The sequence below is a fragment of the Periplaneta americana genome, chromosome 3 (genome assembly GCF_040183065.1).
Source record: "Periplaneta americana isolate PAMFEO1 chromosome 3, P.americana_PAMFEO1_priV1, whole genome shotgun sequence".
NCBI lineage: Eukaryota > Metazoa > Arthropoda > Insecta > Blattodea > Blattidae > Periplaneta > Periplaneta americana.
In genome coordinates, this window is record NC_091119.1 from 149,878,421 (window position 1) to 149,898,392 (window position 19,972).

At 33.5% G+C, this 19,972-nt stretch overlaps 1 protein-coding gene across 1 annotated transcript in view; it reads right to left on the reverse strand.

Moving 5' to 3' along the window:
- The window catches only part of LOC138696606 (protein unc-13 homolog 4B-like), a 57,435-nt gene that overhangs the window by 9,647 nt on the left and 27,816 nt on the right, over positions 1–19,972 (reverse strand). Inside the window, exons 8-18 of the mRNA XM_069821766.1 lie at positions 19,324–19,545; positions 17,306–17,424; positions 13,878–13,970; positions 10,699–10,839; positions 9,384–9,435; positions 5,152–5,306; positions 4,838–5,054; positions 3,983–4,057; positions 2,286–2,393; positions 637–852; positions 340–537 (exon numbers count right to left, since the gene is read on the reverse strand). Of these exons, the coding sequence (XP_069677867.1) occupies positions 340–537; positions 637–852; positions 2,286–2,393; positions 3,983–4,057; positions 4,838–5,054; positions 5,152–5,306; positions 9,384–9,435; positions 10,699–10,839; positions 13,878–13,970; positions 17,306–17,424; positions 19,324–19,545 (1,596 nt within the window). The remainder of the gene's footprint in view (positions 1–339; positions 538–636; positions 853–2,285; positions 2,394–3,982; positions 4,058–4,837; positions 5,055–5,151; positions 5,307–9,383; positions 9,436–10,698; positions 10,840–13,877; positions 13,971–17,305; positions 17,425–19,323; positions 19,546–19,972) is intronic.

The window sequence follows — 19,972 nt, forward strand, 5'->3', positions numbered from 1 at the left end:
TGAGAACCTTAAGATGTTGAATCAATTTTGAACTATGTGACAAACAGGGGCTGCTCGTACTTTGTGTTCATTGGTTCACTGAACCCCCTAAAAAAAGAATCTTATTCTCTTTCACTCGAAAAATCGAGAGCATGTTTTAGCGTTAATCTGCATGCCAAAATTTGGTTACGATGTGCTCATATCAATGTGCTAATTACGTGCCAAGTAAAATAGCTAAAAATAGAATTAAAAATCTAGGTGAGTGATTTCAGTGAGGGAACAGCGGAGGAGTGAGGGGATGTTATATGGCTGTTATACCCAGTGAAGTTGCTACAACATACTTGTTTGGTATAGGCTTACCCTCATATTTCTCTCCATGTACACACACAGCAAGTTTGAGACGTTCTTCCAGATTATAGCCAAAATATATTCAAAATTTTCGGAGCTCAACTGTGAATTCAATGTACAGAGAGAAGTATCCAGATATTCCATTAATTGATCCACAGTGCTGCTGCCACTGTCAACTTCTAATAGCAATTTATTGATAGTGGGTATCATCTGAAATATAAGAATAGGAGATCTGAATGGTAAATATAAAATATAATTTAAACATCACAAATACCGTAAGTGAAGTAGCATTACTGTTTATGTACTGACCTTTTCAGACGCTCTTTGCAGCATTTCTCGTACTTTCTTACTGACAATATTAATTCCACTTTCAAGCATCAAGTGCATTGTTTGCTTACATATTTCTGAAGAAGAACATTTTCCAGCACTAACGAGAGAAGAGATAAGTTCCTCTAATCCAAATTCAAGAACAGTTGTCTTGATGGATTCTTGAACGTAGTTAATATCCTTTATTGCAATACACCACTAAGATTATAAAAGAAATTAATATTAATTAAACAATATACCCTACTGAAAGTATACAAAAATATTAATGATTTTTTAGAAGTATATATTCGACAAGCAATGTAACATGTTATAAAATAATACTAGCAGTATCCTACCTCGTGAAGCATTTTCCAACAGAATTTGCCAAGATTTTTTTTTTGATTTTATAAATTAACTTATATGGTAATTAAATTAATAAATAGTAGACATTACTTTTATATTAGTTGAAATTACTATAATAATATATGAAGATATAAGGCTTCAGATACTTTTTTATTAAATTCTTATATCATCAATATTGAGCAACAACCCAGAAGATCTCGGTTTGAGTACAATTTTTTTTTTATTTTATTGTATTGGGTTATTTTACGACGCTGTATCAGCATCTAGGTTATTTAGCGTCTGAATGAAATGAAGGTGATAATGCCGGTGAAATGAGTCCGGGGTCCAGCACCGAAAGTTACCCAGCATTTGCTCGTATTGGGTTGAGGGAAAACCCCGGGAAAAACCTCAACCAGGTAACTTGCCCTGACTGGGATTCAAACCCGGGCCACCTGGTTTCGCGGCCAGACGCGCTGACCATTACTCCACAGGTGTGGACTTGAGTACAAAATGTTCACAAGCACGTACCATTAAAAGGTTATAACTTTTCATTTTCATTATGCAAGACATTATACTTGTTATACCGGTATGCATATTCATATTATAATAAATTTCAAGACAAAGGTTGTAATTGTGATGGATTTTTTTTCCATACTATTTAACAGAGTTAAGAAATATATTTTTAGAATATTACAGTATAGTACTGGGTTGATCGGCTGGAAGAGTGAAAGAAATGTGTAGACTTTTTCTTTAATCTTAGGTTTTATTTACAGCAGCTAACTTCGAGATTATTTCACGATTGTCGGTTATAAGGAACTGTAGGCCTACATTGTTGTTAATATATTGGATTACTGCCATTATCGCCAGTCTACCTTATACAATCAGTAGAGACCTTGTGAAATATTATCTTATCTTTGCAGTGGAAATCACCAATCTGCCATTTACCGGTACATTTTAAATACCGGTAACTAGAAATCTAGTTATTTTATGGTTGAGGAAACCACTAAAAACCTCGATAAGATTGGCCAGTCCCATGTTTTGAACCCAGAATCTTTCGAATACAAGTCCAGTATTTTATCACTGAGCCACTTCGCTTGGTTATGGAGATTTCTTCAGCCCATAAGAGTTACTTATCAAAATATTTTCGATACGATGTAAGTTTTTATAAGCATTGTTTTAATACGGCTATCACTAATTGTCAGATGTACCGTAACTCTGAAGTAGGGTACCGTAATACAATAAAATCAAAATTTTTATAATTTAATTTAATACTGAAATAATAAAACTAAACTTCTAGATTGCTTGTTTACCTCCTTCGTTACTTCAAATCTTCTTTTATGCAAGCTTTCACTTTCACAAATTCGTTCTACTTTTCCTATAACTTTATCAGCATAAAAGGCTGCACACTGGCAGATGTCCTAAAAGAAATTAACAATTATCAGTCAGATGAAATGATTTTAAATAATTAAATCTTACATCAGTATGAATTATAGAGACAGTATTCTCAATTCCATGTTTCATGTTGTATGTGTAGCCTATTAATGAATCACAATCATAACAAAGTGATAATCCTACAATTTACAAACTTATTACATCAATATGAGAATCCACTGAACTACTCTCGGACTCTTGGTAAAGTATTCTAAGTGTGATAAAAATATTCTATTATGGCGAAATTTTAAATTCAAAGCCATAAAAAATATATACATACATTTTCAATATATTATGTTATAATTTCAACTTACGGAATTCAAAGTATTGGGATGTTAAATTTGTGAATAGGCCTATTGGTACCGGTATTTTAAAATATTTTTAAAAACCTATGCAAACATGAAACTTGTTCAAATGGTGCTCATTTATGAATTTTTGTACGGAAAATAGCACTGCATAAAAATATGTACATAATTTTCGTTTATGTGACGTCATTCCATTTTCGACCAATGCAATGAAGTGTAATGAAATTTTGAATTCCAACCAATCCCAATCATACATTGCAATAATTTTTGCAACCAGATTTATCAGATTCAATAGGTTTGTTCCAGCAAACAATTCAGAATGCGTTCCAAACTAATACCGAACTTCTTTCCATGCATGTGCCAGTTGTGCATGGTGTCAGAACTAGTTCGAGATTTTACGTTGTTGGAACGTTTCTTGAACTCTTCTTTCACGGCCTTCGGAGTTCCTTTTCATATTAAAATTATATTCATCTTCCAAATTTAATTCTTCGTAAAACATATCACTATCACCTTCCAAATCACTCATAATGAGGTAATTTTTTTATTCTAACCATAACTTCAGATTAAACCATCTGCGCATCCATCAACAGTCGATAACTCCCAGTTCTTGCTCTTAATCAAGAACCAATTTCACTCACTCCAAACGAGTTCTAAAGCATGTTGCAACAGGAAACTGGGAGTTCAGTATCGGTTCAGAATCAGTTCAAGTCTTGTTGGAACGCACATTGAGCTACTGCGCATGAGTAGGCAGTTCAGAATCGATTCTGAACTATGCTGGAACATACCTATTGTTAAACCTGTATTGTGCTTTTCTCAATTGGCATTACTCAATAACATCCAATTTATTTATTGCAGTAGCCTAATCGATATTCATATATTTCAACTTCACAATGTCTGAATATGTTAAGTACTCATAAATATACAATTATTAACAATTTGTGAGCGAACTTTAGGGATATATCATTTACATTTAAATAGTCCTGATAAATGTCACTCAAGGTCTGAGATTTTCCAGATAAATCTCAGACCTCTTGTGACATTACTATAGATAATTTTCAGATAGCTAGAGTCAGGGTGCGAATTCAAGGGTGGGGGGGATGCCAAAGATCGTCCCCCCTAGAGAATCTGGTGTCCCCTGCTGAAAAGGTACCGGTATTAATTTGCCCCTGCCAGAGGAACATTTATCCCCTTCAGGTGTCCAATGTAGTACAGTCATTCATCTAAGGAATTTAATCATACTAAATTGTATTTGTATGAAACATTTGTCTTACGTCAATTATATTTGTAGCAAAAGTGAAGGCAGCTTCATGATCTGGCCACGCAAGACGTTTCCAAAATATTCTTATCTGAAACAACAGAAATATTAACATATCTAAGATATAACGGTAGATAATTAACTTGTGAAATAAATGGCTGGAATTGTCGGAATTTACTGATAAGATAAAAATTATGAAGTTAATTACATCACTCATGGAAACTATGTTGTGTGATAATACAGTTGGAAAATCACAGTGTTTTATTATTTTTCTGCCACTACAGATTGCCTTACAGATAAAGAATATAAAAAAAAAACAAAACATTTTGTTAAATCTTGAAGATTACAATAATAGAGAGATTATAACTGAGAATAATATTATTATGATGTAACTTAAGAGAGGAACTCTGTACACTAGAGTAGACTACCATAGGCAACAAACATTGCATTCAGGTTTAAGCATAACATTGTTACAGGATGTTACAGTTACAATGCAATACTTACAACAAATGCAATAATAATAATAATAATAATAATAATAATAATAATAATAATAATAATAATAATAATAATAATAATAATAAATATAATAATATAATAATAAATATAATAATAATATAATAATAAATATAATAATAATATAATAATATAATAATAAAAGAAAAAAGCGTTTAATTGTACGAAAGTAAATATCTTCAGTTTTTTTTTTTGACAAGACATGCATGATAATTTAGGTTTATATCCCATCATTTATTATTATTATTATTATTATTATTATTATTATTATTATTATTTCGTATTAATTATTTGATATGAATCTTGACAGAAAATTATCAATTCAAAGGAGAATATTGAAGTTGGATTTCATTACCTGATCAAATATATGAAGCGTGTCAATTGCAGAAGAACTGTATTGAATACAATCATCCACAGAAGTAAACTGATCCAGATAAATGGCCTTATTTATTGCGTACTGAGATTTAAAACAAGAAATGTATATCCATTGCAAAGCTGCGGGGTAGAACCATTGATAGAAGTTCTGTGGAAGATATATTTCTGAATCTTCTGAACATAAACTTTTACCAAACCTGTGAACATCACAAACTTTAAAATATGCCCCTATAACAATGGCGCCTAATGGCGCTATCAATTCATCATCATTATCATCACTGATGTACTATTTACCCTGATAGTTGGTGCAAACTTAGGTACAACTGGAATAATGATGCACCAGTTTCCAAAATCTCATTCTCACAAGTTTCTTCCTCCACATCACAAAAAGTAACTGGTTTCACATTCTTACATGCAGCTTTCACTATTGGTTCAGCTAAATTAATGAGCTAGAAACATATAAGGCACTCTTTTTAGTACGGTATATATTACGATATAAGGTTGGGAAGTGCTTTTTACAAAATCGTGGAAAAGTTAGAAAAAAATCGCTCTGCTCGTTTTTCAAACTTTTCCTCGATTTTGTAATTCACTTCACAAACGTGTATTGTACACTATTTTTTGCACGATTATATTTTTAAAATTGAAAAATTCAATATATTTTGCATTGAAAATTTAGAGCAATATTATTCCAAAGCCTTCGCAAAACTTTACTGTAATGGTAACTAAGTAACAATAAGTGCACTGTAATGAGTCTATTTCAGTATTTTATGTTATGAGAAATGGTTTCCTTAGCCACAAGTTTCTCTGTGGGAATTCTAACTTTCAAGGTCTAGCAATAATAGCTGTAAATACAACAAAAAAAAAATGATCGCGCAAAAAAGTTATAAACAAGGACACAAATGAAGCACATCATCAAGTCACACATATTCTCAATAACTATTGTTAAGAGATTGCCAAAAGTAGTAAAGGGTGCTCGGATGAAAACAATATAGCCTAAAATGTATTCATTCAGCCGACTTTGAAAAACTCTAAATATCAAATCATAATACTTATTGGAAATTACTGACCATCGAAGTGGTTATGTCGCAAGATCATCAAAAAGGGGGAAATCATGTGATACCGGTAGTTACTTAACAGAGCCCCTTTCTTTAAATTGTTTTAAATAGTTGTACAATATTACGTAGACTTCTAATTCCATTCAGCAAATATTTGCAGGAAAGAGCCTAACAGTCCAGCCACTAGCTCTTACAGAGGGGGCAGCAGAAATGAGTGGGGAAAACCCGGATGCGACATAACCACTCGGACGAACTATGTACCATATTGTCATTGTTAATTGATAATAAATGAAGCTGTGCTAGAAAGAGTGGGTGAAGAAAGAATAATGCTGAAACTGATCAGAAAGAGGAAAAGAAATTGTCTGGGTCACTGGCTAAGAAGAAACTGCCTACTGAAGGATGCACGGGAAGGAATGGTGAACGGGAGAAAAGTTCGAGACAGAAGAAAACATCAGATGATAGACAACATTAGCATTTATGGATCGTTTGTGAAGACTAAGAGAAAGACGGAAAATGGGAAAGACTGGAGAATGCTGGGTTTGCAGTGGCCCTTAGGCGGAAAACTATTAATGAATAAATGTGTGACTTGTTAATTACTAAGCACCATTAATTACCTAATCATCTGTTATGCGTATAAACTCTTTCAATGTAAGATGTAGGTCTATACATAAGAAGCAAGTCTATTGTAAAACTCTTTAACCTAAGACACATTTGTAAAATAAGAGCAAACTTAATAAATTGTTTAAAAAACACTTGTGGACATACACACGTACGTATAGTTTTAAAGTCTTAATTTTTAAAATGCGTACTTTATAGACTTACGGGCAAAGTTAATTTCTATTAGCTTAGTCAGTGTGTTAATTGATTATAGATTTCATCCATTTACAAAATTATTTAATGATAAATAGAGGTAACTATTCTACGAAAATTATGCGAATCTGTAGAAAGATTTCTTTAAACAAGCTTCCATTGTAGTTATGATTTATAAATACAGTATATGAGTAACGTAAAATTATTTCAAATTACTGAACAAATGGTTCTTTCACATTAATGCAAACAATGAAAGTAAATGAGAGTGTTTACTGTTTACAATGCGGTGAATGCCAGGCTCATTCGCACTCTACATGACCACCTCAATCTTTGCTGAGAATATTTTCAGCTTTTGATTTTGAGCAGTTGAGCACTACAGGAACCTTGACATTGACTGTACCCATATCTACTCGCCCAGTGTAAACTAGATAAGCGCGCATAGTACCGACCTCGAAAACTTCATCTCAGTTACTTTCACTTCACCCATAAATAAATGGAGGAGCAAATGATTGAACTTGTTCGTGCTAGACCTGAGCTTTGACACCAGGATTTTGCAAGTAATTTGAAATATTTTATATGTACATATTTTACAGTTTGTGGAAACTGAACAATTACTCGTACAATAGTATCAGTATTTATTTGTTTAACCTGGTAGAGATAAGGTCGTCAGGCCTCTGCCCCTCTATAGTTTGGCCACGTGAAAATGGAAGATACAAATAGGCTGTCAAAGAGGAGTTTATACTGGATCCAAACTTGAAAGAAACGACGAGAAAGAGCTAAGAAAACATGGCTGACGGGTGTTATTGGCATGATGGAAGTGAGAGGATTACAGGATGGTGACTGGGAAAATAGAAATGAATGGAGGAAGAAAATTTCAATTGTATAAAAATAAGGCACATTAAAAACATGTATGCTATGCTAAATACGTAACGTAAAATATACTTTTATACCGGCTCATCACGTGATAAACCAGTATTTAAGAGTATGACAAATCAAGTCTTAATAACTCAATTGGTTTTATTTTCAGTTATTGTAATATTATTTTTCGTACAAAAATTCAATGTTAACTGAATCCAGCGATGTTTCAGAGCTCTTCATCAACAATTATTAATTAATGTCCCATAAAAATACTTGATTATACAGACCGCGGCAAACAAGACTTGACTCTGGCAACGTGATCGCTAGCTCGCTCATCGTCGGGAATTGATGAGCAAGAAGCCTGCGGAAAGACAACTAAATTCAGATTACCAAATAGTGGTCAGTTTCGTTACTGTTCTCACAACAAAAGGCCGTGGTCGTAAAAATAACCATGGCTAATTACACTACTGAGCAACGAATCTTCGTTGTGGAGATCTCTTAGCAAAAAAGTCATACATGAATTGTTTGCACAAATTTCGGCTACGTTTTTCGGAAGCTACCCGACCGTCTAAGCCAGGGCTAGGCACTAACGGATTCTACTCTTTCATGGTGAGCCATATGACTTCTCTTCAACCCCTTCCTTCCCCGCCGAACACCGTGCAGCGTTGATACCGCTCTGATGAATATTAAGCTTCCCTGTTTAGAGTTTGGATTCGCTCACGGTGCCCAGCCCTGGTCTAAGCATTATGCTCTTGACTTATTTAAGAAGTGCCGGTGAAACGGGCGTCATTTTACTCAAGAAAAGAGGGCAATATGCAAACCGAGCCCTTACAGAAAATTTTGACGATATGCAAGCCAGATTGATATCTTCAAGACGGTTGGCGCAAGAATTATGTTGCAACGAAGTGTTTTACGAGAACTCAAAATGCGTTAAGTTTTATCCTTAATGTCAATATGCAGTCAACCAGAGAACAGTGACTGGTGAAGGGCGGTGAGCCAGATGTTACGAGGGTCAAGTCTTGTTTGAAGTTCTCTGTATCTGTATCTAGTCTATACTTTATCGAGAGCGTTGTTACATCACTACTTTGAAGCATATTATGAAATCAGTGATGGATTAATCAGAAGTTTAGCGTGAACTTTTCTCCTTTGTTAATGTATAATGGTAGCCTATAAAAACTCGCAATATTCCGAAGATTTTCTTCTTCTTCTTCTTCTTCTTCTTCTTCTTCTTCTTCTTCTTCTTCTTCTTCTTCTTCTTCCTATCACGTATTAAGCCTGGTGGCCTGTTACGGTCTCACTCCATCGTTTCAGCAGACGGCCCAAAGATCTTGTTCCTAAAGGGCGGTAATGTAATGCTTGGCGTGATATCCTTGTTCTAAGCATCCTGAGTACTATACAAGATTTCCATTTCTGTCTATAATTTTTTATTTTCTCTAAAATTGGGTCAATATTTAATTCTTTCAAAATATCCTAATTTTTCTTCTTGTCTAATCTAGTATAGCCAGCAGTTCTTCTTAAAAACTTAATTTCGTTGGCAGTGATTCGGTGTTCATCACATTTACATAAGGTCCAAGCTTCGCTTCCATACATGGGAACAGGTCTCGGCAAATCCGAAGATTGTATTTCCTTTTTAATTCAGGTCTTGCATGCCCGAAATGAAGGCCATTGTTTTTACTATCGATTATTGAAATAAAAGAGAGAAGTTATTACCGGTATAGGCCTAATCCTAAGAGTTGGTTTCAGGATGTATATCAAGAAGAAAAAGAATACTTTAAAACGTATTTATAATAATTAAAATCTTACCTGACACTCGTATACTTTGTATAATTCCTTTGCATACGGAAAATGAAAATGCCTGAAAACAGATATGAAAATATTTATACAACACTACAGGAAAACCGAAAATACATATTTTGTTAAAGTCATTTTTGTGATGGCACATTCTTGTAGTTAATTGTTATTAGGAGAAAAATTTAAGAGCCATTGCAATTGAAGAGAAATTCTATTAATTGAATTGCAATAGAAGCAAACTCCAGTACGAATCCTTCCTTAGGTTTTTATAAGCCTTACAGAGTACCACGGGAAAGCTGGTACAACTCATTTATCTTATCAGAGTGTTTTTTTACAGTGGCGTGTGGTGACGTCACATTAGGTAAGCACCTGTATCCATGCAATACCGGGACAGTAGTTCGAGTGCCTATATACAGATAGTCGCTTACCCAAACAGTTCACGCTAAGTGAAACTTCACTTATCTGGTAGGCTACAACTTATTTATCTAGGTATTTTTAGTAGGCCTACAGTAGTAGAGCTTCGACTATCATCTTATCAGTATAGATAGACCTACTAACCACCATTTGGCATTTCAATTCATTAAATTGAATTATAATCGAAATTCTGCTAATCGCCAGTTTTATCGGATCATATAGCCTATCGGTAGCCCAAGTTTTCTTGAATGACTAACATTTACACAACTGTGAGCATACAGACACGTGCCCGAATAATTCATAGCTGTAGCTATACTGACCTTGTTATGTAGGCATCTGAGAGCGTGTCAGGTGTTCATTTCAATGTCAAAGTCAGCTTACAAACAGTGTGCCATAGAAACACGCAATTTGCTCCACTGAATTTAACAACATGTGTTAAGTTTTTCTGTTAAAGTTCTATAAGAAAAATGTAATGGATTCAATATTTTTATTAAGTTAAAATAAAGGATTATATTTCTTATTTAACACAATTTTGTTCGAAGTTATAGTACAAACTAAAATGAAGATATTAATTAGTTTGTGGTTAGTTTTCTTTCGGAACGATTTTCCACTGTAACGTGACATTAAACTCTTCTATTATTATTATTATTATTATTATTATTATTATTATTATTATTATTATTATTGTCATTTCGATAACAGCTGTTGCAGTTCTGTCCGACGAATTAACGACGATAACAAAAGTTCTACTGTAGTAGGTTTATTTTAATTTTTTCTGTAGTTATGTAGGTACAGACAGATTATTGCAAGTTTAACATAGAAAAATTTAATGAAAGAACAGACAAGGAGACGATAGAAACAACAGAAAGAACATTAACAGGACATTGCAGATTTTCATTTTCAAAATACTAACTCTTGAAATAACTTGTCATGGCTACTGACTGCCTTCCTCAGACTTGAAATGACAAGATCTGTAAGATTTACTAAGTTGTTCAATTTCTCCTCTTCGTCAGTACATTCATTTACTTTGGTTCTCTCGATGGCATGTTCAAACCTAATAAAGAATGAAAAATATCAATGAAAAGCATTCCATTGTTATACAATGTCTATAATTTCTAATTTTATTAGAACATGGAAAGCAACATTAGACACGTGTAGGCCTACACTAGTCGCCTGGAATCTGAAAGCATAACGGCCGTTAGCTTCGTCTGTAAAACAGTGCGCATGCGCGAGCACATACTATAGTACCACAGTCTAAGACATACAGTCACGAAACTTCAACACTTTTTCTGCCAACATTCGCGACACTAGCGCCCAAGCGGCAGGCAAGGCACTGGCCATAGTCTCGTTCAGCCAGCACGTGCTTTAAAGGGATGCGAGATGTTATAATAACGTTTTAATCATGCATCGGAATAAACGCAATGTGTGCAATAACGGAAATTGCAGTAACAAGTTTAAATCTCCGAATTTGTCGTTCTTCAGATTCCCTAAAGGCCAAGAGAAAATCATAACTCAGGAATAACCAATAATCCACGTTGTAGGTACCCTACGTATTGTGTTCTATAAAACATCTATTAGTTATCAGTTACCTATTTGTATGTCAGGAAGGAGAGTTTAAATAAAAACAAAGTAAATACCTGTTACAGTATATTATTTTTTTGTAGAAATCATATGTGTAAATGTGTAACCATTCCGATTTTGGATAATGTATCTACAATTTTTAATGCAAGTAATTCCATACTTTTTGTATTCGTGTTTTTTTTTTTCTATATATTTTTCAAAAGTTGAACGTTATATTGCATTCAAGTAGGGATCATGGTGTTAATTTTTCAAGAATTCATGGAGTATTGTAATCCTTTTGCAAAATATTCACTTCTTGAATAAATCCAGACTGTGTCGATAGATTTCTGATGTGTTGGTGTAGATTCATGTGGCAGACGTATTAAGTTCCAAGAGCCTTTTTAAATTTAATATAAAAAGCAATCTTTTCTGTAATAATTTGTATGACTGTTATTGGTGTTGATTTTACATTCCCGGTGATTATTTGAGCTGTTCAGAGCAGAAGTGGTGTAAGTCAAAATTAGGTAATGAGATTTAAAGTAAATATTCTGTAAAATACAGCGCAAATTAGCAATTAATATATCCTTCGTGCTATTCACTGACTACTAATAGTTTAAATAAATTCAATATTAACTGCTACTTTGCGCTGTATTTTAAAGAATGTTTACTTTAACCCTCATTACCCATTTTGACTTACACCACTTCTGCTCTGAAAATAAAATTAGGCCTACATTTTCGGAGTTAATTGAAGTCACAATTTTTTCAACAAAATTGTGTGTTCATTTATTTGTTCTCACCTACGTCATATTAACAGTAAGGGCATGTAAATTACGTATTATATAGGTAGGATAAGTTAAAATTAAGCTTATGTGTGAAAACTGGAAATGTAATGTAAAATGCGGTGAGCTTGCCATAAACATTTAAACCATAATATCAGCACTATTTGTCACTCAAAATAATAAAGGAAATAAAGGTTCTTAAGAAATGAAAAATAATGAACTTCATAGATCAATGTCTGTCATATTAAGGTTTAAATCTTCCCCTTTTTTATTTTCAAGTTTACCTCAGCGGCCGAGTTTACCCCAATTTACGGTATGGAAAATAGTTAATTTCTCAGGAAATAGGGAGAGGAGTTCACCACGCAATGTACCCTACAATTTTGAAGCTACTAATTTTGACTCTTCTCACAGGAAATATAGAGTTCTAATGATTCATAAATATATTCAGGAATGAATTTAATTAACCATCCACGTACGAACAATTATATTATTTCAAACCATGATACGTGAACAGTTCCATGATTCAGTTGTAAGCAGCAGAAAGAATTACGTTTATTCTCAGCTTCTGAAACTTGTAGATTAACTGCGTGTGAAATTCTTCTAGGATTCTAAATTAAAATTAATAAGAATTATATACACTTACTGTATAGCATAAAAATATAAAACAGATTACGCAAAACCCGTTTTCTGATGTGTTATCATATGTCGTGTGCACACTTTTAACTTGCCTGCCGCTAGAGGGCTACTGTCGCGCCAGCTGTCAAATGTTGGCATATTTTATATGTATGAGTTGCGTGACTGTAAGTATTAGACTGTGATAGTACTGTCACAGTCTACTATATACAGTCACGAAGCTTGAGTTTTGAGGGTGCTAGAAACAATAGACTGTGACGGTAATATTTTGCATTGCCTGTAATGAGGCGATATTAGCGATCCTAGTGGTGAGCAACTATCTAATGTTTGCATATTTACTACGTATTGAACTTCGCGACTGTATATACTAGACTGTGGTACTGTTTTTACCCACCGCGTGACGTCACTCATCCTTACAGATCCCAGGCGGGAAGTGTAGGGCCTACTACTGCATTATTTTCTTTTTATGAAAAATTAAAGGATCAGATTTATCACAATAATTCTACTTTATTAAACATTGAAACATAATTTTATAATTGAATAGCTCAGCAGAAAAACGTTGCAAGCGCCAAATTAAAATTTTACAAGAACAGAAAAAGAAATACTTGATGCTTAGCATTGTAACATTTTCCAACAATCTCCTAGGTTCTAAAGCCTAAATTGAAGGTTCTGCTTTCATCTATAAACAAAAGAGAGTATGTGCAACGTGTTTATATTAAAACATTGCAACAGGAAATAAAATGTCGCTTGCAACGTTTTTCCTCTTCGCTAGTCAATTGTACATCGGTACTTCAAGTTGGAAACACATTCTGTGAAATGTCTATGATAAATTCATAGCACATATTTTAACGAATTATCGGTAGTGTTAATAAAAAAGAGTTTGTAGTTTCCAATTTTTCATTTAAATTTCACTATGTAACAATACTGTATTTATTATGCGAAGGGTATATTTTGATCAAGAACTAAAAAAAAATAAAAATAAAAAAAAAGTGTTCTTAACTTGAGTACACTTCGAAAATAAATTGTCTAGACAGATGTAAGTTCAAACTTAGTTGAAGTGTTTGTCGTACTATATTTAGTTAAAATAAAGGAAATACATAAGACATAAATAGGTACTGACCAATCGTTTGTCCCACTGTATATGGTTTCAATTACTGTTGTATGAATATTGTGATTGGTTGCACTATCCAATGCTGCTATCACAGACAAGATACTGAAAAATAAAATGAACTATATAAAATGCGTATTCTGCATGTGCAATATTCGGGATAAATAACTGATCTTAACTTTGACACATGTTGACACAGAAGTTATGGTATTTATATATTTTGCTATTGAAACATATTACAACAGATTGTATGTTATTAAAGCATTATTTCTTCAAATGCTGAAGCATATTATGTTGGTCATAAGAAGAGGTTGAGAAAATTATTTCACAAGTATAATCCTGTAACAGCTGTTTTTTTAACATTCGAGAAAAAAATTAACCATTGTTTTTCAATAGTTCTGGTAACACACAATTCTAGCTCTTGAAAAAGGTTCTGACAATTTGCGTACACTCACACCATCACACAATTCTGCATTAAACAGAAAAGACAAAATATCGTATTTTGGACTTCCGCAAATCATAAAGTTATGTTAAACATGAAAGATAAAATTATTTCGAAGATCACAATATTATTTTTATAGTAATAGGTCTAAACATGCGTAGAAGACATTTCATTACTAAAGTTAATCACAATATTACCAATTGTACATTAAAGTTACATAAAAGAAGTTAAATTCTGAAGTTAAATTAATCACTATTACAATCATCCGAAACCGATAACTTAACTTTAAAGCAGAGTCTTGAAAAATGAATCTTCCGCGTTTCAATTTTCAATACAAAGACTGTAGCGGTGTAATATATTTTCTTCCAAATGATTATGTTGCCAACTATTGTGATCCAAACAACATCAATTTTTGTGATAAACTCTTCAATTCTATTTAATAGAATCTGGTGCACAAGTTTCTTCTTCCGCAGAAAGAAATCTGGCATTGTTAAAACAGGCGAACGCACAGGCTAAGTTGTAGATCATTCACTCCCGATCCTCCTCCTTGGAAAAGCGTAGTTTTAAGGTATTTATTTCCTCCAAAATTCAATGTAGTACCATCTTAGTGGAACCATACGCTTTGACGTGTTTATAGTAAAAAATTTTCCACCAACTCCGTTAGAACAGTGATTCTCAAACTTATTAGCACTGCGGACTCCCTTTCCATAGATCAATATTTTCACGAACCCATTCAAAGTTGTCAATGGAATTATATGCGGGTTATATTTTGGGTTAATATTAAGTGAATATCAGTAGTGACATTTGTTATATTTTCCAATATCGAATCAATATTGACTGCATACTTGAATTAAACAAAACGTAAATAATATAATACTATTCTGAAAAAAGTAGCCCTTCATTGATATGTTAGAGCAGAGTTGATATTAAAAATAGTAGAGCAAAACAATACTCTATTTTCAATACTTTTTTGTATAACTGGCCTATTCTTGTACTGGAAAAGAAATCTAGTGTATTTTTATAAGTTTCACTTGTTAGAAAAATGAGACTGTTTTTTGTGCTTAAAATGTCTTTATATTTAGGGTCAATGTTAGTTATCTTTAATCTCATGTCTGTCGGCGCATTTACTCGGTTTCTTTTAACAGTTTTGATACACGAAAGAGCAGAAAATGCCTGCTCATACAAGTCAGTCGTGGGAAACGTCATTAAATGTTTCAAGGCTCGTTCTGAGAGTTCTGTAGGCTATGTTCCGCATGAACTTTTAGCCAAAAATAAAAAAAGCTGACATTCCTTAAAAGCTTTGCTGGGTAAATTTCGAAGCTGGACCCTGGACTCATTTCGCTAGCATTATCAGTGGAGTCAATTAAAAGGCTAGCTACAGTGAAGTAGGCCTATAACTTTGCCTTTTCAGTTGTGTCATTCGTACTTACTAAGAATTCCTGACATTTTAAAGAAAATCAATCAGCAAACAAATGAATTGGTTATTTGAGAAACTACACATGTCCTTAGCTATAAGTTTGAAAAAAAAAACTGCAAAAAAATCTTTCTGCAGATTATAAATATTAGATGTACGTTCTTACTTTTTGGGGCGACTTTTTCATATGAATTGCAACATTTCTAAATTCAAATATCTTGGAGCAACAGTAACAAATATAAATGACACTCGGGAGAAAATTAAACGCAGAATAAATATGAGAAATGCCTGTTATTATTCGGTTGAGAAGCTTTTCTCGTCTAGTCTGCTGTCAAAAAATCTGAAAGTTAGAATTTATAAAACAGTTATATTACCGGCTGTTCTGTATGGCTGTGAAACGTGGACTCACTTTGAGAGAGGAACAGAGATTGAGGGTTTTTGAGAATAAGGTTCTTAGGAACATATTTGGGGCTAAGAGGGATGAAGTTACAGGAGAATGGAGAAAGTTACACAACGCAGAGCTGCACGCATTGTATCCTTCACCTGACATAATTAGGAACATTAAATCCAGACTTTGAGATGGGCAGGGCATGTAGCACGTATGGGCGAATCCAGAAATGCATATAGAGTGTTAGTTGGGAGGCCAGAGGGGAAAAGACCTTTGGGGAGGCCGAGACGTAGATGGGAAGATAATATAAAATGGATTTGAGGGAGGTGGGATACGATGGTAGAGACTGGATTCATCTTGCTCAGGATAGGGACCAATGGTGGGCTTATGTGAGGGCGGCAATGAACCTCCGGGTTCCTTAAAAGCCAGTAAGTAAGTAAGTAAGTAAGTAAGTAAGTAAGTAAGTAAGTAAGTAAGTAAGTAAGTAAGTAAGTAAGTAAGTAAGTAAGTAAGTAAGTAAGTAAGTAAGTAAGTATTTTAAATCAAACTTTAATTACATTTTGAGAACGCCAAGATGCTCTAAACTTCGTGGACATGTGTGCTTCTCAAACAAATTAAATATTTGTTCCAAAAATTATAATAGTTTGCATTTATTTTGTATGTAAGCTAATGTGAACAAAAGCTGTTCAAGTAAAAATTTAGTACGTAATGTTTTGTCCTTCATATTACAAAACGAAAAGAAAAATTCTAAAATTTTTGAAGTGAAAACACTTATATCTTATTGAAGTCCCACACTACAGCTCCTCAGGTGCGTCTTCTCTTGTTACGATTAGGCCAGGAAAACATATCTTTATCAAATCTTTTGATTTCACCCTCTTCAGAGAAATACTATCATGACATCAACACTTAAAATATGGCGGACACATCTACTTTCTCCTACAGGCGTACAAATACATCTATTAATGTCAGAAACACAATAAACTCATTTTGACTAAAAATGGACTTTTGTGGTTTCTCAAATAACGGATTCAAATATTCATAAGCTGTCCAAATGAAGTCATTCTCTATTTTAATTGGTTTATTTTACGACGCCTTATCAATTGCGATAGTTATTTAGCGTCTAACTAAAATGAATATATTTTATAAGTGCCAAGAAAGTTTGTATAGTTTGACAATTTGAATTATCATAGCTTTACCTTAGAATGGCAGAAGTTTGATCAATGTTCTTGTTTTCCAGAGCTTCTATTTGCAACCTTTGAATGCTGCTCATGCACGATGCTAATAATTTCCTTGCAGCATCCCAGAAATCTATTTCCTGAAAACATTTTTTTTAATATTTAGTATGTGCTTGCTGCTATTACAAATCTGTATTGTCAAGTAATTGCAGTCATGCTGTCACATTTGATTTGTATTTACTCTAGTTAGTCAGTTGCACTGAATTAACACACACAGTATTTTGTACTTTTAATTGCTGATTATTTTTCTATTTATGACAAATGAAATCAAGAAACTGAGTAGAGTTAACAATGAAATACGGGAAGAATAAATAAAAAGAAAATATACTTGTTTTAAAAAATCAAGGGCTAGCATTTTTACAAGTTTTGCACTAATATAATCATAGATAATATAGGTTACATTTAAAAATTACTGTGTGTGAATGAAGCGCCTATTCAAAAAAGGGCCCAAGTAGCAATTAAAAAATCACTTTTCCCCCCCCCCCATCTTATTTACTTCTTTAGAAGGCGCATCTGCTCAGTAGAAAAAGGGTCCAGTCATAATTATAATTCCAACAGAAAACGCGTAGGCCTAATAAATATCTCGGTTGATAGAAGAAGAGCCCAATTATTGTTTTTGGGACCTTATTGTAACACCATATTTAAATTTGTAGAAGATGGCCCTATCATTTACAGTTTGTTATTTCATTAATATAACTCGGTGAGTTCACAATATAAGCTTACAAAGTACATTTTATAGTTTGGAGTTCCAGCTTTCTTAGTACAGTAAAATCCCTCGTAACCGGCACCCAAATAACCGGCAATATCAAAACAACGACACTTTTGACTGTTCAAATCTTCCACATTGCCACAGTCTGGGCCTTCAGATTTGCCACGTTAGGAAATTCGCAAGACTTTTCGTTTTCAGTGAATATTCGAACCTAAAATTAGTGTATTATTTGTATCGTGTGATGTGTTTTAATAAGAAAAATCCACACAGTTTTTATGTTTATTTAGTTATATTCGGACTGTCAGTATTGCGACATTATAAATTCGCATGAACTTTAATTTTCAGTGAATATTCTAACCTAGAATTAGTGTGTTATTTGTGTTGTGTGATGTGTTTTAATAAGAAAAATCCACACAGTTTTTATGTTTATTCAGTTATGAGCACATGACAGAGAAATAGGCTTCACATGGATGCAGTTTCAACATTTGGCACCATGAAATACGAAATTTTTTGTATATACCGGTATTTAATCAATTATCCGGAAAAATCTCGTATCCGGAACTAACCTGGTCCCTTTGTGGTCTCATCTATTTGAATTTATTTAGTGTAATGGCTTCGAATTTGATTTGTGTTCAATTTATATTAAAAATAAGTATTTAAGAGGAATTTTATTTATAAAATAGTAGTATTGTACAAGGGCCCAATTTTATTATTTTCAAATTATAATTGAACCCTTTTTAAGAGTTACAGAAAGAATAAAATTATATTATATCTTCTTGGAAGTGTCTTAAATATAGGACGTTAAAGGATAGATTTGTGTCCGTATTTAATACGGAGACATTCAGTTTTTCAAATAACAGTATTTAATATCACTCATAACAAGATGAGGTGTAAGAATATACTGTCAATTGCAATTATGCATAATCTTAGAAAAAAAAAATTGACCGACTGCTATACACAAAACCCCCTTCGGAAGACTTCGGTTGATTTCGTAAGAGCTTAGGTTCACACGTGAACGAATTTCTTATGCTAGATTCCGCTCTGTTTTTCCTTTATTTCGTTTATTGATTTTTCTGTCTGGTTATAGATGAAGTGTTACAAAAAAATATATTCAAGGTATGAATTAGGTGCAAAATATACATCCTTTTGTTAGTCGTGTGAACCAGGTGCTGCTCGAAGGTGGATTTAGACAAATTCACTCTACAAGAGACTGGTAATTTTTTGTGTGTACATCTTACATCTTAAATAGACTCTGTGTTAACTTGCTCACCTCTTCTTCTGTCATAGTACCATCTTGAATAGCTTGAACTAACTTCTTTAACAAAGGTGGGAAAATACTGTAGCTGAGAGGGTGCAAGACATGTACGTTGATGTACTCAATCCACTCAGCCAATGTGACACACAGAGCAGGAAGTCCACACTGGACATGATGTTCAGTTATTATCCTTTCTGCAGAATTCGACCATTTTCCATTCCACTTCAGCGACTCTTCCTATAACGAAAATGAAAGTATAGCAAAATTTTATAAGATTTAATTGATCTTCATACAAAATGATAATTTGTCTATGTTTCACATCTATGCTGATTTTTTACAGGTAGGCTAATAGAAAAATTATTCTTTTTTATACAATGGTAGATCTTTAACCTGTAGTTATTCGTCCCGACTATGCGAACGAGCTAATAGAATGTCGCTATTGTTGAGATTCGTGGACCACTTAGTTCGTCAGAGACTATCCAGAGTGCATCACAGGTGGTGGGCCCACATTACGCTGGTAATGAATGATTATGCTTATGGATAATTGTTGGGGTGTTACAGAGGAACTGAAGTACCCGGAGTAACTATTGTTTTGCCTGGACCACGGGCTTGTCCAATATAAATTATACATTTAGGGTACCCCCCTGGCTTATAAGCCAAGCTC